At 35.0% G+C, this 19,993-nt stretch overlaps 1 protein-coding gene across 1 annotated transcript in view; it reads left to right on the top strand.

The window, feature by feature from the left end:
• The window catches only part of LOC138708225 (uncharacterized), a 69,264-nt gene that overhangs the window by 23,603 nt on the left and 25,668 nt on the right, over positions 1–19,993 (top strand). Inside the window, exon 2 of the mRNA XM_069838556.1 lies at positions 8,540–8,792. Coding sequence (XP_069694657.1) covers positions 8,545–8,792 — 248 coding nt within the window. The 5' untranslated portion in view covers positions 8,540–8,544. The remainder of the gene's footprint in view (positions 1–8,539; positions 8,793–19,993) is intronic.

The raw sequence follows: 19,993 nt of genomic DNA, 5'->3' as shown, positions 1-19,993 counted from the left end.
GATGATGATGATAATAATAATAATAATAATAATAATAATAATAATAATAATAATAATAATAGACCTAATAATAATAGTAACTTTAACATTATTAATAATAATAATGATTTAATTTCAATAATTATCCTGTAATACACATAACTAATAAAAATCGAGAAAATTGAAATTTCCGGTACCATTGTCAACGAGAATTATTTGAAAATTAATTCCTTAGTCTACTCTTAAATACGTTTGATGTCTGACAGTCTCTGATATTACTGGTAGTTGAGGAACAGCCACAGTATGAAGATCTCCGGTGAGAGGGAATGAATAATATTGTGTGTCTGTATTATGGTGGATGGAAACGGGACGCGAGATAGACAGGAGTGGAGAAATCCAATAAATGAAAGCGGGAAATACAGTGACTTTTCTACGATATCCTAGACGGAGCCAGAACAACATTTCGACGGATGGTGTTACGTGATCAGCCCGACGAATTTTGCAAACGAACACGTTGAAGTCTCTGCTCCAAAGTAACGCTTTGGTCAGTAAACAGACTGTCACAGTAATCGAAGTGAGGCATCACGAGTTTTTTAATTAAAATATTTATTTCAGGGAAAAGGGTAGAAAAGTCTTTAATCGCCTAGACTAGAGGATTAGTGTAGTGAGAATACTTTTTTTTTGCAAGTTTCTGCAACTGAAATGTTCCAATTTAAACTTTTTTTTTTCATGTTATACCTAGGTCCTTTACTGATTTACTGAACGGAATTTCGGTGCCGTTTATCTTACTGGGGTAAATATTTGATATGATAATAGTGTTTAACAAACGTGAATGACCCACAATTATTGACTATGATTTTTCTGTATTTAGTTTAAGTCGAAAAATTTCTGTGTCTATCTCCAAATTGAGTCGAGGTCGACATTAATTTTAGTTAATACGTCACTTGTTTTGTAAGTATGGAATTTTATATACTGTATACTCGAAGTTTGACTAGTAGAGATGGTGTCGACAGTATTTTAAAGATAATGATATGTCGTTTATATCGATTGAAAATTATAGAGGACCGAGCACTGGTCCTGCGAGACTACAAACCTCACGGCCCGCCAGCGACCATTAAGGTAAGAGGTAAACCACAGGACAACGTGTTCTAGATGTAGGCTTCTGACTTTACAGATTAACAGGTCAATGTCTACAGAATCGAAGTATCTGCTGAAGTCACTGTTGTCAATTTACGTTCTTCCCGAGCCTCGCATATGTCTTTCATAACTTTAAGTAATGCTGTAATTGTATTATGTCCGGTCCTGAAACCTAATTGATAAGAGTCGAGAAGTTTGCATTTGTTTAAGTAGTTCTTCAATTGCTTGTGTACAATGCGTTCCATTGTTTTGGATAGGGCAGGTAGGATACTGATAGATCTATAGTCACTAAAATTGTCGGTGTTTTAGTCTTGCGAAGCGGGTGAACAAAAGTGAGTTTCCATTTCCGTGGGTAAATCGAAGTCATAATTGAAGCATTGAAAATGTGAGTCACAGTCGGTATAATTATGTCTATTATTTTGTTTAATAATGAGAATGGAGAAAGTTACACAACACAGAACTGCACGCATTGTATTCTTCACCTGACATAATTAGGAACATTAAATCCAGACGTTTGAGATGGGCAGGGCATGTAGCACGTATGGGCAAATCCAGAAATGCATATAGAGTGTTAGTTGGGAAACCGGAGGGAAACAGACCTTGGGAGGCCGAGACATAGATGGGAGTATAATATTAAAATGGATTTGAGGGAGGTGATATATGATAGAGACTGGATTAAACTTGCACAGGATAGGGACCGATAGCGGGCTTACGTCAGGACGGCAATGAACCTGCGGGTTCCTTAAAAGCCATTTGTAAGTAAGTAGTAAGACTTTAACTCAATATAGCAGGAAGAATGCTCGTTCACATTAATAAATTTGAAATTATAAACTCTCGTGTCTTTCAAATAACTGCTTTAAGAAATATCGAACGCAGAAAAATAATTATGACGTCCTATATTACGAAAAATATTAGAAACATAAAATTCTTAATTGTGAAACGTTCTGACGTGGTACACGAAAACGAATTTCATTTTTGCAATCAGCATGAAATCAGAAACAGAAACACTAATGTTCTTCAAAACAACAAAACCCATGCGGACCAGTGTTATTAATGCATTGTCTAATTTATATCCCTGAACATGCTTGGCCACCACACTCACCAGTTTTCAACCCATTGCACTTAAAATCGTTGGTGTATTCAATTCCTGTGGATAATGAAGGAACTCTTCGCCAGCGGATTCTGCAAGATTGTCAGACAATAGGAACTATGCCGGGAATTTGGGAGCATGTTCGGACCTCGATCAGACGACGAGCCGCGGCCTGTATTCAGGCAGGAGATGGACATCTAAGGGGATGTAAACAGAATGTATCATAGTAACCTCCAGCAGTGGCGTAGCCTGGTTTTCAGACTGGGGTATGTAACCCAGTTAATATAGTTTGAAAATGGACTTTCCCATATCTGTATCCAGCATAGCGTATATACCGAATACAATTATCATGTAGTATAAACACTGCATATATCTTCCTTGCTAATACAAATTTACAAGTACATTACGTACCCAGTAAAACATCGACAAATAATAGACACACTGAAAAGTGTTTTAATAAACTTAGTTTAGGACTATGCAGTAAAAATAAAATTAATACACTCACGTTTACTATCCTTGGAGTTCTTTTTACTTGGTTATATAACGACGTTGTATCAACTACGAGGTTATTTAACGTTGATGAAGTTGGTAATAGTCAAATGATATTTGGCGAGATGAGGCCGAGGATTCGCCGTAGATTACCTGACATTTACCTTACGGTTGGGGAAAACCTCGGAAAAATCCCAACCAGGTAATCAGCGCAAGCGGGAATCGAACCCACGCCCTATTGCAACTCTGGATCGGCAAGCAAGCACCTTAGCCGACCGAGTTACGCCGGTGGCTCTCCTTGGAGTTTCCCCGAAGATTTTTAGTCGTTTTTTTTTCAAATATTATATGATTACAAAAATAGTTATGTTTCTTGGCTGCCTTATAAATATTATTTAAATCTTCATAGCCATTTGTATTTCAAACGGCCTTTTCATTAGAAAAGAGAAGACAAGACCAGTAAAACAGTTTGTTTAAAGTCTTACAACCTCACAGCCACGACTCACTTTCATAAATCTTTATATTAAAATGTCTTACACACTTTTTTATGTTCGTAGTGATATTCAGTACTGGTTTTGAAGGGCCTGCTTTAATTACGTCCTCTTTTTCACAGAACGTTAAAGTCTGGAAGCTCCTTACCTTCAATTTGTCGATTATACAACAATTTGTTTCCATATTTGATGCATTGCGATAATGAACACGAAACAATTTCCCTTTCACTCACTGCGTGACCTCTTGGATGTATATTGTCAGCGTACATATCTTGAGCCCATAAGCGCGTAACACAAAGATCATAACCTAAATAATTTATTTCAACACTAAACAATTAAGCTTTCAAAACAGTCTTCAGTGTTCACAACTGAAAAGAGTAACATTTTGGAACAAATAACTCACTCATCTTTCTTTATAAGTCACTGGAAATAATATTATAACACAAGCATGACTATACGACAATATGTATTACAACGCTATACATCCACGGGGTCACGAGCATGCTCACTACACGAGTTTCCTCGGGCTGACGACAGATGTCGTTGAGACGTTGCGAAGTGTTTTTAAACATCAAGCGGGCCGTGCCCATAGAGTTACAGTATAATTCTTACTAATGGTCGCGCCTTCTGTTCAAGGTGATTAAAACATAGTGCGAATTCAACACTGTTGTTACCGTAGTCATTCATTCATAGTGTTCTTCCCAAGGGCAGGTATTTCACTGCAAATCCAGCATTCTCCAGCTTTTCTATTTTCTGCCTTCCTCTTAGTCTCTGCATATGATCCATATAATATCTTAATGTCGTCTATCATCTGATATCTTCTTCTGCCCCAAACTCTTCTCCCGTTCACCATTCCTTCCAGTGTATCCTTCAGAAGGCAGATATGTTACAATATACGAATTTTATAACACAATACAGTGCGGCATATAAATTTGTTTTCATTTTATATAGTAAAACAGTGACTTTGAAATAGTAATAATAATAATAATAATAATAGTAATAATAATAATAATAATAATAATAGGCACAATCTCACAAATCGGTTTTCTTTTCATTCTTATTGCTATATTAATAGCAAACAATGTAACTGAAGCTGATTCGCCAATCAGATCGATTATTTAATATTGAAACGCGCCCTGCAAATTCATTGTAGTAAAAAATGTCGCTCTCCTTCCAACATACTCAATTCTGAAGGAGCTACTGTACGCTCAAGGAGAACATTTAGGCTGTAACTGTTATGGTCTCTGAGAGAGTATCTGGAGTGTTCCAGACAAGATAGTTGGACGGTACGTTACACAGTACTCCAGTTCCTATGAGAAAGATTCTGTCAGAAACTCTTATTGTTATTTTGGAACAGAGTGTTCCGACCTATATTTATTTTTCTGGAACTGTTTCGAAAGTATTGTTATCTTATTTTCCCTATATCATAGACCTATCTACTGTGGATGTAGATTGTGCTCCTGCTTAGCTCCCTAACTCATCATAAATGTAAACACCAGTATTAGGCATTCACATTACTTTAAGTTTAATTTGATCAGTATGAGAAACATTTATTATCACGAACAAGCAGCCACCACCGCAGCCGCCGCTGTGCCCGCGGCAGCGAAACACGAGCGCAGCGGGCTTCAGAGCAGCCTGAGATGACGTTGCAGGGCATCGAGTTGACGACCACTGCCTTACGTTATGCAGGCAAGAAAGCTGTTGTGGCAGAATTAATTATCCATAAACGGCGTGTCAGAAAACTCTATAATGCATTACAGGAGTCCCAAAAATCCCAATAAAACAAGGAGGCCTTGGACCTCTGTTTTGATTATATGTAAAACGTATAATTACCGCGTGCACGTCAACTTACTATCTAAAAATTGTGAAGTCTGTTCTCTTCATTTGTAGTTCTATTTTATGCATATAATAGTTTCTTAATGTAAAATATATAATATACCACAAAGGCATTGGAAATAAAGATCCAGACGAAGTGTTGATACGAAATGTTGAAGTGGCTCACTACTAGGATGGAACATGTGACCTTCCAGCAGAATAAGGACAATATAAACTACAGAAGAGTGAGTGAATGCTTAGTAAATATGATACGTTATACGTATTTCTATTTGTTCACATTTAGGACAGTTCATTTAATTATGGTTTTGCAGAACCTAATCTGGATACTTTTGTAAAAAAACAGTATAAAATACTGATAATGTAGTATCATTGACAGAATAGGAGTGGAAGCACAATAAGCCTCAGGCTGCGGTGCAAGCCTTCGGGTCCCTTCTCCGTACAAGAGAAAAAAATCGTATTTATATTGATTGCAAAAACAACGTATATCCTCAAAGTTTAAATAATTATTTGTAATTGCAAGTGTGTATGCTTCATAATAGGTGTAAACAACGTAATATTTTCTGAACACACAATTTGTGAAACAAAAATAGTCATAATTTAAAAGTAATGCAGTTTTTTTTTCAGTTTTCCTAAGCTTTACTTTTTGTGATGTAGGTTGCTTTTTTAAATCAACAATTCAAATTAAAACGTGAATAGAACAAGTTAAAATATTTTAAAAGTGACTTGGGATATTTTTGAATCCATCTCTTCTATTGTCTAAGGAACTCTGAGTTCCTAAAATAATTCTAGTTGAAAGCATTTAATATAATAATAATAATAATAATAATAATAATAATAATAATAATAATAATAATAATAATATGATTTATTTTAGCTGGCAGAGTTAAGGCCGTAAGGCCTTCTCTTCCACTCAACCAGCAAAAAGTGTATATACATATGCATGAACTTACAAAGAATTCAACAGTTTGATTTAGGTGAGAGTTACATGTATACAAGAGTTATTTATGAATTAATCAACAAAATACTATGAACTATTAGTTAAACACTGAAATAAACTGTGTAGCAGAATTAAACTAAAATACATAGAATGTTAATATATTTCAAATGATATTAGATAATAGAAAGAGATTATTATGAGACAATTTTGAGAATGCAGCACAATCAGGATGATGTCTAAAGAAAAAAGCAACAGTGTAGTCAGTAATATTTTAAATCAGTATGATTGGAGTGAAATGCTAATAAGGTTATCTTTTAAGCTGTTCTTAAAGGTGTTTGTTGTCTTGCAGCCCCTAATACTTTGTGACAAGGAATTCCATTGACGCGAGGTGGATATTGTAAAAGATGAGGAATAACAAGATGTTCTATGAAGAGGTATATTTAGCGTGCCACAGATAAGTGATCTGGTATTTACGTCGTGGTTAGAGTATAGATAAGAGAAACGAGACGAAAGGTAATTTGGTGTTGAGGTGTGCAGAATTCGAAAGAGTAAAGACAAAGAGTGTAAAGTTCTGCGTTCTTTAAGTCGGAGCCACGAGAGACTTGCGAAGGACGGTGATATGTGATCATATCGTCGGATGTTGCACACGTATCTGACGCACATATTCTGAGCTCGCTGTAACTTGACTGACAGTTCAGAACTTAGATCACTTAACAAAACGTCACAATAATCGAAGTGCGGCATTACTAGGGTTTGTACTAGGGTAAGTTTTAGTTGCTGGGGCAAGAAGCTTCTCAAGCGACTCAAAGAGTGAAAGGAGGAACAGATTTTTTTTATCGTTTCTTTAACTTGAAAATTCCAACTTAGATTATTATCAAAAAAGAAGCCAAGATTTTTTACGACAGATGAATAAGGGATTAGCGTGTTGTTAAGGGTAACAACTGAAAGGTTACTGTTATTAAGGGAGTAATATAGGCCTACCCTGAATAAGAATAATACAGAAGAAACAACTACTGTTCCGAATAAAGAATACAGATTTGTTTTGGGACAAATTATTATTAAAGATTCCTGACATGTTCCTTCGACAATTCTGATTAGTGTATAAGCTATGTTCATTTGAACTAATTAATAATGTTACACATTTTTATTAATTATTACGTATTCACGTCACTTTAATCAGTACAAGTATTATATTTAGTTTTATATGTATTACGAACTTGAAGATAAAAGTATCATTTTCCTCAAAGAAAAGGCTCAGAAATACTGATCGTAATGGGCTTAAATTCAAACAACGCTACCTGCAGATAATAAATTTTGCGGAAGAATGAGAATATCGTCAAATTGATAATTTTAGAACCAAGATAATTACATGAAACTTTAACCAAATATAGTGTGTTCTGAAAATTAAAGAAATAATACAATAATTCCCTTTTTATATGGTATAATGTAATTTCTTTTCATTCTCCTGCAAAATTGAGAAATAGGAGATAGCGTTATTTGATAATAAACATTCCTATCGAACTATGAAAGAGTAATGGAAAGGAGAAACGTATGATGACGCAGAATATCTGCATGAAAATCTTATGTACTTCGGTACATTAAAATAATATATTCCTATCAAAATTGTGTAAAAGCAAACATTTACTGGGATCATAATCTTTTACAAATGTTTGCACTTTAAATTATTGGTATTTTCATTTCCCTTCTCTGTTAGCCTACTATTATCTTGTTTTCACAATTGGTTTGCCACCGGCGTAGCTCAGTCGTCTGAGGCATCCAGAGTTCACTCGGACGTGGGTCCGATTCCCTTTGGGCTGATTATATTGTTAGGTTTCCGAGGTTTTCCCCAACCGTAAGGCAAATGTCGGGTAATAATCTATGGCGAATCCTCTGCCTTATCTCGACAAATATCATCTCGCTATCACCAATCCCATGGACGCTAAATAAAGTTGATACAGCGTCGTTAAATACTCAAGTAAAGAAAAGAAGCGTAATGTTCCAATTTCAAGTTCCCTTTGTGTAAGTGTGTCGGTCCGTTGAGACGAGAGACAAAAATGAAGTATACTTCCTTCCCATTGTGGAGTAACGGTTAGCATGCCAGACAGTAAACGAGCGGGTCTGGGTTAAAATCCTGTTCGGGACAAGTTACCTAGTTGAGATTTTTTCCGGAGGTTTCTCTCAACCCATTAAGAGCAAATGCTGGACCCTGGCTGCACTCACTTCACCGGCGTTATCACCTTCATGTCATTCAGACGTTGGATAACCACAGTAGTTGACAGAGCGTCTTAAAATAACCCACTAAAAAAAGACTTCCATTATGAGATTTAGTCTTTCACGGTGATTGTGTCCACAGGTAATTCCACCGTGAACTGGAACTTAGCATCTCTACTGTTTCGAACTACATAGGCTACGTCATACATGTTCAACAGATAGATACGACCACTTTCCCCTAATGATGAAATCTGTATATAGTATCGAAACATGGAGATGTTAATTTCTTCATTACTTCCGGTTTCAAGCTCAGTTACAGTCAAGATTGTGGAATTACTTTCATTATCAAAATTAGCCAATTATCTTTTTTAGGTTACATGGAGACGAACATCACGTTGTGGCAGTTTCTGCTGGAGCTGCTGATCAGCAACCAGTACACAAGCATTATCACGTGGACCAACAATGACGGAGAATTTAAGTTGGTTAATGCGGAAGAAGTGGCTCGACTTTGGGGACTTCGGAAGAATAAAACCAACATGAACTACGATAAGTTGAGTCGGGCTTTACGCTACTACTACGACAAGAACATCATCAAGAAAGTTTTGGGACAAAAGTTCGTGTACAGGTGAGAATAGCATGGAAAGGAACAGCATTCATCCACTCAAATGATGATAGCAAAGAAATTGAAAAGTGTGATGCCAAAACGCGTTCAGTCCATTTTTATGAAATAACTGGGCTAGTTTTCGTATCCACCATTCTATGGGCTGGGCGAGTTTTCAAGTGACATGCACACTAACACAAACTTTTAGACAAGGTTTGCCCTTATTTTGAAAGAAAACCTATAATGAGGGCTCAAGTGGACTGTAAGTAATGCCATTAATTCTGGTGGATGGTTCCTTCAGTAAATAGCAACAAAAAGTCAAATACCATTTAGCTAATTTTCGAATAGTTTTCCAGAAAAACTTCATTTTAAAATACATTAGACTAATTATAAAATCGTGCAACGTTGCAATCAGCAGGGAGTATACATTAAGTTGTGTTGCTCTGAACATCTTCAGCTGGCTTGTTGAAGATTATTTCTATGTACATTGTTTTTAAAATCTTAAGAAAATATATATAATCATATATCGTCTAATTTTTGTGTTCAAACTGTATTAAGAGAACGGGAATGAACAATGCTCATTTCACGTTACACAGAATCTTGGAAAATTTATAATAAACTTTGCAACCTAATTTTAATAAAATTTTCAGAGAACACAGATAATAAGATACTCTTATTTCAAACTAAATTGAAAAGATTGAGAAATATTTCTACACTCCCATTTCAATTGAAGAGATCGTAAAATAATTATGCCTATTTTACTTCATAAAAACAAAATTTTAAAACATTTAAAACTCTAAAGGAAAAATACAAATAGGCCTACGACATGCTTATTTTACGTTAAAGTAATGAACAAAATTAAAAATATTGCTTATAAGCACTTCGATTTAATTTTAAATAATTATTTGTTGAACAGAGGGAATAAGTAAAGCTTATTTTACATTATACAAATATAATTAATGAGTAAAAGAATGTCCGTTTGTTATACTACGAGCATTTTCTTCTGCCAATTAGAAATAGTTCTCTCCTACTTTAATTTTTAAAGTGGTAACCGGTAAACTTACATAAAAGAAATCTAATTTCCAGAGCCAGCTTTAAAAGCAATTGTGTTGCGTCTACATTTCTAGCTGTCGCATGCGCGCGCTGCAATAACTTGTATAGCGTTGTCACAGTGCATCATGCTTCAAAATCCCTTTGCAGAGCAAAAAGTTACATTTGTTCAGATCAAGTTTCTGCACATTTTAACTACAAAACTGTATTTTTTAAATAATTTATTATTATAATATAGTGATCTCTTAAATTGACGGGGCATATTGGAAATTAATTCAATAGCTTTCCCGAAATACGCTATGATAGGTTTCGTACAACATATATTTTTCTCGAAAAGTAAGCAGACACGAACAAAATTGTATTAAACTTTTTGTTTCAAATATCTCGAAGAATAAACTCTTCAAATTAATTAGAGTACTTATGGTTGACTCTGTATGTACAAATCATAAAAATGGCCAAATGAACTGAGCGAATTTTGGAAACGTCAGAGCCTATTTTTCAGTAAATTATTTTCTTTAAATGAAGTACCATCTATTTAACATAAATGACTGTACTTCATGTGCATCATTCCCAATTTAATTTACTGCAACATACTGTATACCTTTGAACGATATTCATATCATAGTTTGGGAGAAATATCTGCTCACAGATAGAAAGACAGACAGACGGCATATGTAATGAAAATATATCTCGAAATATATTTTTTACATCATCATCATCATGCTTCCTCGTTATAGTTAACACAATGAAAGTAATCCAGCTGAAAATAAATTATTTTACTTCATGAGGTTCTAAAATGGTTTGGTGCAAATTCATCCTAGGAATTTTCGTCCAGGAGCATTTTCATCCTCGGAACATTCGTTTATTGGATAATTTGCCCAAAATTATTAATCCAGAAGAAAGTTGAACTAAAGGAAATTGTCCCAAATTTATAATATTTGTCTAAATATGTCTGGAGCTGTATGGAATGTCCCGTCTATATAACAGGTTGCAGAACAGGACAGATTTCGTAGGTGGGATTTCGAAGGAAGTATTATTATTCGATCAAAATAGTCTTCATCATCACTGTCATTGTCATCAAAACTGTTCGCCACTTGTTATTCGGAATTCTTGCGGAAGCATGAAGATCTGATAGTGACTTTGGGTTTGAGGGAAATTTTCTCTGACGTCTTTTATTCATGTTCGTTTTTAGTGACTCACGCAAAGGAAGGAACATAAGCACTCCTGACGGTACAAGTCACGTTCGATAATTTGCGCTGGACCCGCAACAGGCTCATTCTCTGCAGCTCTCTCTTTAGTCTAATACAGCGCCTTAGGTCTTCCACTTCTTCTAGCGATGGTGGATGATCGTGATCAACAGCCTTCAAAATCTGTACATCATTAGCATTCGGCGCTGTAGTAATAGCCCGTTTCGTGCAATTTGGTTTTCTTCTACAAACCCAATACAATTTAGTTCTGTTAGAATTTCTTTTGTGCAAGTTGTATAGATATCATTTGTGGACCAAAATGATTTCATTCCTTTCACTTTGTATAATTTCACACTGGTCGCTCATTATGAGCAACTGGAAATTTAAAACTGTATACAAAAGAGAAATATTACCATATTACCATGGATATGGATATGGGAATATTGTTGGGTAAATGTTACTAGGGTGAGGGTAAGAATGGAATATGTTGGGCGAATTATCTTTGAATTAATATTGTTGGATGAATTTTCTTGGGTGAAATATTTTGGGTGAATTGTCCCTTGTGTGAAATATTCTTGGATTAAATGGCCAGAACCCTTCTAAAACAGAGAGATATAGTGGATAATTTATAATAAATACGAGTACCATACGCATCCTTCAACAATACTGTAACAGGTTCCACAGATGTTAAAATACATTCAATCCTGACACATACACACACACACACTTCTTAACGACCTCGCGCAATCCAACTGTGTGATCGTTATTTAAACATGTATTTGTTGAAGAACCTACGAATAAAATTAAATTTAAATTATGATGAATAAATAAACCTAAGTTGATGAAGTATCTTTCTCACATTTTTATTCGGTAAAAGATGTTAATTTTGAAGACGATTCAAAGTTAAAATATTTGAAACATCTTCTGGTAATAACTTTTACTGTAATAGATTATGTATCTCTGTGCATCATAAATTGGATGAAAATACATATTATCCTTGTTTTGGTGTATTACTTTATGTTGAATGCTTTGGTAGAGTTATTGTAAAGATACAATTTTAGTACTATCTTCTAGATTATCCTTACGTAACCTAACTCATCGAAGAACGTTCTGTAAATCCTATCTTACTAATCAGCTAATTTACAGAAAATTGCTGCAGAAAATAACCGTAGATAGTAGACCATTTGCTCATTTGATACATTTCAAACATTAAAATACGTCACGTTAATAAGTTAACCGTTAAATCGATATATTTTCGCAAGAAATTCGACAGGTGGAAACCTCTGTAATTTGACACAATTTGCAGAGAACTAGTTGATTCAAAACATTACTGAGCTAAATATACTACTGTCTCAAATATATTTCTTAGTAGTAAAGTAATTAAGGGAGAATTAAAATAATTAAATTTATCATTATTGCTCTTCGAATTAAAAAGACGTTCTTCACGAGATCTCTTTGAAAAAAAAAGTCTATTTATATATTGCTCGAATTTGTCGGTCTTTTATGTGTTATACCTTCTGCGATTTATCAACACTTAACGCTAAAGATTTTCCACTTACTTAAAATTAATTTATTAAAACATGTCTTACGTGAAATGATAAATTAACAAGAGCTGACGTATTCATACATTTATAAATTTCGTCTATACTTTGTGTGACCCTTTTGGAGAAGGTTTCTTGCTGTGATTAAATGTTGAAGCGAAAGAACATTCTACAGATTTATAAAGCCGAAATGAATTAATATTTTTTGTGTATGCTTTGTGTTGGGCAAGTAAATAGTTTCTATGAGTACCTGTCCACGAATACAAAATTATGGCTACACATTTTTATTAACTTTTCTTCTTTCAAGTTTTGAGACTTCAGCAATATGAAAATATAAATACAAAGACACAAAAATAATATGTAATTTAAGTTATCAGGTCTTCTAACCTTCGAGTACATCCCAAATATACACTAGACATGAATTGTTGCAAGTGTGAAAATGTGAATCTGAATAATTTCCCAAGTGATATTGTGTGCAAATGGAAGCACGTATACACTTTCGAGGCACATGCGCTTCATTGCATTCATACCATGCATAGGAAAACAAAATAAGATTTTAACAAAAAGTTGGGCTTCAGAATACAGCAACACAGGCGAAGCGTCTTTATCTCAAAATCACTTCACTTGTCGAGATAAAATCACTCTCAACGTCTTTTCAAAATAGTTGTTCCTATTACCATTATTTTTTCCCAGAGCATGCGTAATAATATTCTACAATACGCACTACTTGTCGTGAAGTCTTGTCGGTCATATACACCCTCATGCAGCAGTCTGTCGTGGTCGGTGTTATCCACCATTCTCTTTCTAGTGTTCGGATGTACGTCCTGCTCCTTAACTACCACACTCTTTCACTGCCGACGTTATTTCAGAAATATTCTTAACACCATTATCTACACACACAGTTATTTAAAATATTAGTCCATATTCTTTCTGCGTGTACTATTCATTTATATATTTATTTATTTATTTATTTATTTATTTATTTATTTATTTATTTATTTATTTATTTATTTATTTATTTATTTATTTATTTATTCATTCATTTGTTTGGTCATTTATTTATTTATTTGTTCATTTGTTTGGTCATTTGTTTATTTATTTGTTCATTTATTTATTTATTGAATCCTTCACTCACTCACTCAAACATTCATTCTTTCAATCATTCAAATATTCTATCACTCACTCATTCCCTCAAACATTCATTCATTCTTTCATTCATTCACTTATTCAATCACTCAATCATTCTCTCAAACATTCATTCATACTTTCAATCATTCAGATATTCACTCGCTCATTTCCTCAAGCATTCATTCATTCATTTATTCATTAATTCATTCAATCATTCACTAATTCAATCACTCACTCATTCCCTCAAACATTCATTCACTTATTCACTCACTCACTCATTCTCTCAAACATTCATTCATTAACTTATTCAATCACTCACTCATTCCTGCAAACATTCATTCATTTATTCATTCGTTCGTTCGTTCACTCACTCATTCACTCTTTCTCTCATTTCTTCAAACATTGTTTTATGCATTTAATTATTCGATCACTCACTCACTCATTCCCTCAAACATTCATTCATTCGTTCACTCACTCACTCACTCACTCACTCACTCACTCTTTCACTCATTCCCTCTATACTTAAATATAAAATCATTATCTTGCAGATTGATGAGCTTACATATAATGATATACTGACTAATTATAATACTTAATTATGTAGTTTACAGTTTATGATAAGCTGTTTCTTCTTTATGACAGACCTAAATGGCATTCATTCATTCATTCATTTATTTTATTCCGTAGATCTTACATGAGCAATGAAGCTTTAAGATGTGGAACATGTCAACATTTTACAATATTGCAATTACAATTTTTACAAATTTTTATAGTTTTACAATTTAGTAATGTTCTACAATTTTTACAATTTTGTACAATTTTTTTTTACATATAAACACACAGAATAACATAAGTATCCGCTAACACTCACATATCAATACCATGTAGAAATGTGTAATTTGTATGCTTAGTTTAAACTGATTAACCGTTCGGCTCTCCCTGATATGACGAAACAAAGTGTTCCATATTCAAGAAACTGACACGGTGAAAGAGGATTGATTACTTGTACCCAGAAAATTTTAAGGTGCGGTACTCAATTTTTCACCTAACTTGAGAATTTTCCAAGTCTACTTCCTCTTAATAACGTTTTGTCTTCTTTCCCTTTTCGTTTTCCTCTATCCTTCCACCTTTTCTCTCTACTTTATTCTGTCATGTGCTATGTATGGCAAGAGTTGTACACTTAACGGCAAAAAGAATGAGCCGGCCGACAATTTCTTAAGTTCCAGACACACAACATTGCGCATGCTCGTCTCGTCAAAGCCGTAGTTCACCAGGTAACACATAATTAAACGATTTAAATTTGCTGTATTTTGTTTAAGAGTCTAAAATATGTTATACAATCGAATGTAGGGTTGATTCCAGATACATCAGGGCCTCTGAAGAGTGAAATAATAATAAAATTGATAAATACAAAATCAACCGAAGAGAATATGAACAGGAACACCATGCATTATGCGGAAACGATATTAACAGTCACAGTAGCTTAAGTCGTTACGGCATTGGTCTATTGAACAAGTTGATAGTAGTAGCTCAAGGTTCGAATCTCCCACAATATTATTTTTTTAATTACAAATTTGCCATCATATATGTCTCGCAAAGCTATAATTATGTGGCGATATCTCTTAGAATATGCCCAAACTTTAATAAATAATAAACCTCCCTCTCTCTTTCAAGCAATACTCCTATCTGGTAATAAAACGTTGTCTCGTCATTATGCTTGAAGATGGCACGGAGACAATAACTCATTGCCCTGGTTCGCATAGGTTATTCTGCGTATGCTACTCTCCGACAGGACTTCGATTGGAGAAATGTCATTTTCTCCGACGAGGTAATTGTATCCAGTAGCAACGATGGCCCTGCCCTAGTTTATCGTATGGATGGCCATCGATACGATGAACGCTTCGTGGGACGACTTAACAGGTCTGGTTGCGTGAGGGTCGCGTGTTGGGGGTGGATGTCATACGATGGGGCAGGACTTCTGGAACGTATCCATGGTCTGTTTACGGCAGAAGTCTACGAACACATTTTGGCAAATGTAATGATCCCTTCCACCCGAAAACGATATCCAGAAGGAACACTTTTCTTCCAGCAGGATAATCATCCGATACATACCGCCAACCGGATTCAAAGATGGTTTACGAGGAGGCATGATGTCCACCCGGTCGACTGGCCTCCAAAATCACCAGATATGAATCCGATTCAAAATTTGTGGGCTGCAGTCAAAAGGATCCTACGCTCTAATTGGGCAGAACAACCACCCGTTCGGACACCTGAGGAATTGTGGAACAGAGTTCTAGATGCGTGGGAGGAGGTGGCCAAGAATTTAGACCTGTTCCATAATCTTGTGGACTCCAAGCCGCGCAGAATGAGGGCAGTTGTTGACGCAGATGGTTTGTGGACAAGATACTAGTCCCCACCACAGGCCTTTTTTTTTGTTAATAAATTAACAAATTGTTTGTTTTTGTTTATTTAATTATTTATTTGTGTTTGATATGCGTCCGGTTTTTTAGGATCTGAAACAAGTATTTTTGTTTATACAGGCCAGGTCTCGCCTATTAATAGCCCACAGGTGATGGGCAATAATATTTTTACCAGGTAGGCATATCGAAGTTTGTTAACAAATCCCATTTCACATTTAAACTAATAAATTAATTAAAAATTAAAATAAAAAATAATAATTTTAGCGTACCGGAAGACGAACTCACAACCTCTGGTACGGATGTCAGACATCTTACCACTGGGCCACACAGAGCTCGTAAGGTTCATTACATTATAGACGGATGACTTTCAATGAAGAGATGCCACACCAATGCGTTGCAGTGCGTTACGTTTACACGAGTGAACCGCGCGATGGAACTCAGCATTTCTATCGACCAAGAGTCGGCCCAGTCTTTTTGCCGTTATGTGTACTTCACAATATTTATGAGACAGAAAAAAGATGTAGTTAAATTTTTTTCTCATAAGTTATTGCAGTAATGTTGTGTGGTAGCCAGTTGCTACACATTACACAATAAATTTATTTCGGTAGTAAGTGGGCCTATGCCAAATATCAGAATTCTTACTTGTAAATTTGGCTTTGATATTTATATTACTTATTAAATTAAGATTAAATAAATCAATAAATACCTTACTATTTGCTGACGACCAGGTTTTGTTCGCCGAATCTGAAAATGATCTGCAAGAGAATGTAACAAAACTAAATAAAGTCTTGGAAACCTTTAATATGAAAATATCTATCAATAAAACCAAAGTAATGGCTATGGAAGGAAAATACAACAGAAGAGCTAAAATCGTTATAAATGATCAGTTAATAGAACAGGTAAATACTTTTAAATATCTGGGATGCGACCTATCCATATATAATTTGAACCAAGATCTTGACAACAATGTAATAAAATATAATTCAATAAATGGATGTGTTAACAGATACTTAGGAAATTCAATGAGGAAGGAGGTCAAACTCAGATTGCATAATATAGTATCGAAACCTATGTTACTTTATAATATATAATGAGGAAAAAAGACAAAAATAAAATTGAAAGCTCAGAAATGAGATTTATGAGACGGCTATTAGGAGTATCTCTAAGAGACAGAGTGAGAAGTGCAGCCATAAGAACGGCACTGGTGTAAGAAGTAGTATAGTGCAAGAGGCAATTCAGTACCACAAGAACTGGCAAGAGCATGTCGACCGAATGTCCCCTGACAGACCGCAGCGAGCTTTCTTTTATAAACCAAATGGAAGACGGGATATAGAACGGCCGAGAACCAGATGGAAAGACCAGTTTCAAGAATAAATGTCTTTGGCGCGGAATGGGATAAACCCCAATCCTTGGAAAAGTAGAAGAAGAAGAAGAAGAAGAATATTTATATTGCAGATACAATTTCTCAAACAAGATAGCGTGTCCAAATTTAGGATAGGATGCTTACCTATATCAGAGCGGCTAGAAGAGAAAGCGACGTCACTTTCTCTAGTTCAGTGGTTCGTCGCCGAGTGGCGCTAGCTCTATTTCCGTCCGCAGTTTCAGGATCGCTATTCGAGCGAATGCAAAAGGTTTTTAAAAATAACCAATTAGATAAAAATGTATTGCAGAATACTTAGTTACAATATTTTACTTCTTTAAAAATGTAATATTACTACATTAACAAATTGTGAGTTATATAACACAACCCTGAATATTAAATATAATAATTAACCTAAAAATGGAACATTGTGCCGGCTTCAGCCAGAAGTACGCAAGAAAAAGTACAGCATCGCAAAACGTAACATTTTTTATGGCATTATAAAGTACGCATTGACATGAAATTATAGTTTTTATACACAAGAAAGGATATAATATAATAAAGGAGACACTTTATTTTCACCAATAGTTTTTATCTGCTATTTAGTCATTAGTTGCAGTTGTTTCTGGTTTATACTTAATTCAGGGGAACAAGAAATATTACGTGCAACTTAGACTCATAAATTAAGCTTCGATATTATATCTATGCTAATGTAAGCTTTGATCTTTTGAAATACCTAGGTTATTTTGTGTTTTGTAAAATTAAAAAAAATTAGTAACACTGTATTAACTGGTTGTATGCTACTTATTGGAGAATATTAAATTAACGACTTTTGCATGAGATCTATTACTTTCTCATATGCTCGATTAGAAACCTCTTATAATATGGAAACGTAATAAACAAATGTAATAAAATTGTAAACCAGATTAAGTTGTAGCCTAGATGCAAAGTAGAATTAAAACTGTACTTTTGTTACCGAAATAACTTTTACGTTAATTACGACTAAAGTGATATTATTAAAAATAAAACAATTAATAATTAAACATGTATATTTAGTGAAGTAGAAGCTAGGTGCTTGGATCCAATTAGGAGTTCACAATTAGCACTTGAATACAGCACATTCTTTTAACCGGCACAGATTGAAAAATGTTCAGATGTAGAAAGTCTATGGTGATCATCACAAGATAATCAGTTTCTAATTCCAAAATGTCGCTCTAGAACAGGGATCGTCAGCACAGAGCACGCTGGGGCTAGTCTCTCTTACCCGCGGAAAAGCCAGTGCACTAGGGTGCACTCCGTAGCTGCTAGTGGGTATGCTCTCTATCTCTCCCTGTTGCACGACGGTGCACACGGGACAGCACCGCGTACCCTTTGCACATTTCAGCGAGTGCTGACGACCACTGCTCTAGAAGATCCTGGTTAATTTTTTCTGTCAGACTATATTTAAATCTGCTATCCCACAAGAATTAATATATTTTGTAAATGCTCTTGAATTGTCACTCTAAATAATTCAAGGATTCTTTCTTAGGCAAACGTGTTCTTTGTATTGCCAATTACGTGTAATATATTTTCTAAAATCATGTAATGCTAGCATCCTTTGTACAGGGCAGAGGAGGGAGTCTTTGAGTTCAGCGTATCTGCAAGGTCTTTCATTCACCTTGTGAATTCTTTTGTATTTTCACTTCCTCCGAACCCATCACAGTTTATACTCTAAAAATATCGATTTTGAAAACACATTAAACAGCTCAAATATTGTTCTGGGGTTCATTCCTTCGAAGGAATTACGGTCAATGTAACTAGACATAATTTTGGGCATTCCGGTGTGGAGTAATGGCACATAAATGCACACAAGCGCAAGATTAGCTAAGGTGTTCTTCTGATTTTCGGGTGTCATATCCAATTATTTTTACTCGGATTTTAACGATGCTGTATCAACTACTGGGTGATTTAGCGTCAATGGAATTGGCCATAGCCAGATAGTATTTGGTAAGGGTACATTGTTATGAGAAAGGATTGATGTCTTCTTGGTTGGATATTTCCTCTTCTTTTCTTTTTTTTAAGATATCGAAGCAAGTTTGGGAAAATATGTGTTATGGCATACGGTTTTGGTCGCCAGTTCATGCGTGGAAGTCCAACCTCTTTACCGGCAATAATAAATTTATCGGCTCTTACATTCAAAACCTCAGAAAAATGGATATCACAGATATAAGAACGAGAATACAGTTGTCTGTCACCGTGGAATTGCTCTACGCCACTTCTGAAAAATAGTCTAGTCTTTGGGTGGATAAAAGAAACGTCTCTTCCTTACAGATTATATAATCGGATTTACATCAAGAACAACACAATTAGGCTTATTACTACTCGCTCACATAAACGGCACAATAAAAATCACCCGAACACCACAAGAAATATCTCCTTAATTCCATAGTAGAACGAGTTCTACCTGCTCTGTCAACAGTATTAAGAGGAAAACTGCAGTTTTAGAACGATCGCCACGCCAATGTTTCGCTCAGTTGCCGTGGCGACGCTAGATGGGTTT

This window comes from Periplaneta americana, chromosome 10, assembly GCF_040183065.1.
Source record: "Periplaneta americana isolate PAMFEO1 chromosome 10, P.americana_PAMFEO1_priV1, whole genome shotgun sequence".
NCBI classification, from domain to species: domain Eukaryota; kingdom Metazoa; phylum Arthropoda; class Insecta; order Blattodea; family Blattidae; genus Periplaneta; species Periplaneta americana.
The sequence above is the reverse complement of the archived record's forward strand: the minus strand, read 5'-3'. Positions and strand labels throughout refer to the sequence as shown.